This window comes from Trachymyrmex septentrionalis, unplaced genomic scaffold, assembly GCF_001594115.1.
Source record: "Trachymyrmex septentrionalis isolate Tsep2-gDNA-1 unplaced genomic scaffold, Tsep1.0 scaffold83, whole genome shotgun sequence".
Classification (NCBI taxonomy): domain Eukaryota; kingdom Metazoa; phylum Arthropoda; class Insecta; order Hymenoptera; family Formicidae; genus Trachymyrmex; species Trachymyrmex septentrionalis.
This window is the reverse complement of record NW_017306018.1, coordinates 509,519-511,517: the sequence shown is the minus strand read 5'-3', so window position 1 is coordinate 511,517 and position 1,999 is coordinate 509,519. Positions and strand designations below refer to the sequence as shown.

General features: G+C 38.9%; 1 protein-coding gene across 1 annotated transcript in view; it reads left to right on the top strand.

Moving 5' to 3' along the window:
- The window catches only part of LOC108755122 (ditrans,polycis-undecaprenyl-diphosphate synthase ((2E,6E)-farnesyl-diphosphate specific)-like), a 7,106-nt gene extending 5,426 nt beyond the window's left edge, over positions 1-1,680 (top strand). The window contains 2 exon segments of the mRNA XM_018497946.1: positions 1,149-1,343; positions 1,345-1,680. Coding sequence (XP_018353448.1) covers positions 1,149-1,343; positions 1,345-1,680 — 531 coding nt within the window.
- Positions 1,681-1,999: the final 319 nt, after the last annotated feature.

The following is a 1,999-nucleotide window of genomic DNA, read 5'->3' as shown; positions in this document are numbered from 1 at the left end:
CACGCACGCACGCACGCACGCACGCACGCCAAAGTCCATGTGCACATACCATCAATACACGGTCGGCGAAGACGCTATCGAAAGATTATACGGAAAAGCGTGTATTAAATGTCCTCGATATGTAATTATGTATTCGTGGTACGCTCGCGTCGTTACAAACGTCGACGAGAAACGCTACAATGTCAAATCGATGTATTTCGATCTCGAGGATCGCTGAGAAATCTCGATTTGATCCTATCCAATTCTGTCCAACATTTTAGGACAGAAATAACATCAATTTTTTGCATGACAGATGAGATTAAAAAAATATTTCATTTCAATCTAAGCTGGTAGATTAAATTCTTCATCGATTTTAAAGATTTTTAGACAGTTTTAGTGGCAAATAGGATATTAAACTTAATGTTTAATAGAATTATATAAATGTATTTACAGCAAAAATCTTAGTCGTATTAGTTATATTAGTAGATAGTAAATTATAAAGTTGCGAAATAAAAAACATTTAATTCTCTTATCGAGATTGAAATAGAAATCGAGAATATCTTATCAATTTAATTTAGTTAACTAGCTTAAATTAAAATAACAAAGATATCTCGATACTCAAAATAATTTGGCCACTTAAAAAAAACCAAGTTTATTTGAATAAAAAGCGATAGCACGTTTATACACATTCATTAAAAAATCATTACTTCTAATCTACATTCCTCATTTTTGAGATGAAAAATTAAGAGTTACGAGAATTTCTTAAAATATCCATCAGTACAAATATATTTTACAAAAAGCTTTTTCTTTTATTTTTCAATAAGAACAGAATCGAACTTTTAATCACACTATTACCAATATGAAACTCGATTAATCTTTTCATCACATAAATCTTAACAGATATAAAATTTTTTAAGATTAAATTTTTTTCTATAAGTATTAATGGAAATCTTTAGTTTGCCTTATTGCAAAACGCAATTAACGAGGATTACGTTCTACCCTATCGGGTCATTCGATCCCGGCACGTTGTCGCTCGCGAGCACTTCGCTACCTACCCTATAAATTACATATGAATAAATGATCGACCGCAACTCAACGCGGCCGGAATATCCGGCAAACACACACGCACATCTATACACGCACACATACGCAAAATTGCTCTCGTTTAGAGCGTGCAAGCGTTCTCGCGCTCCCATGAGTGGCGTGCGACATCGTCGTCATCGTGTCGACCACGAGACGACGGTAGTAAACGGTCGACCGCGATCGCAGTGGTAAGAAGGGAACTAGTGGGGTGCAAAGGGGTGGTTTTCCAAGGTGGCACGGGTGCCGACGGCTCTTGCGGAGAGGGTGTAAGAGAACGGCGGAGCGAGCACGAGAACGAGCAGCAGCGAGTCCAAGGAAACCGCCGCCGGTCAGATTAGATCTTTCCTTCGAAGGGTTAAGCTCTACCTAGGGCCTTACGTCGCGATAAGGCCTGCAAACGCGCTCGTTCGAGGAGCTTTCGTGTCGAAACCTGACGCCCCCTCGCGTGTCGTCTCCTACGACATACCTCCCTTTTCCCCGATCTGCAGCGCGGCGACGGGGTGTTATAAAAATATTCCGCTGCTCTGCGCTGTTCGTGGTTTCTTTGATACGCAAGCATTCGTGACACGAATCCCTGCTTCTTGGGCGGTTCGCAAATATGCTCGTGAGACCATATAACCCTCCCTCGGGGAGTTGGTTTCACCCTTATTGCGGATATCCTTATATAGCTACCGATCGATTACACCTTTCCGATTTTTCGAACTTGACCGCGCTTGGATAGTTTGCTGATTTCATATTTTATAACTGCATTCTTTCACAATACTTACTTCCATAGGTTACTTCTTCTTTTATTATCTCTTCTTATATTATTGTCATTTACAATGAAACTATATTCTTGCAATCTTTTTTTACCAAACATTTTGGATATTGAGATTTATCAGAAAAAATATATTGGTTTTTTTGTTGAAAACAATTCAGACATTTGCAGAGTTTGATA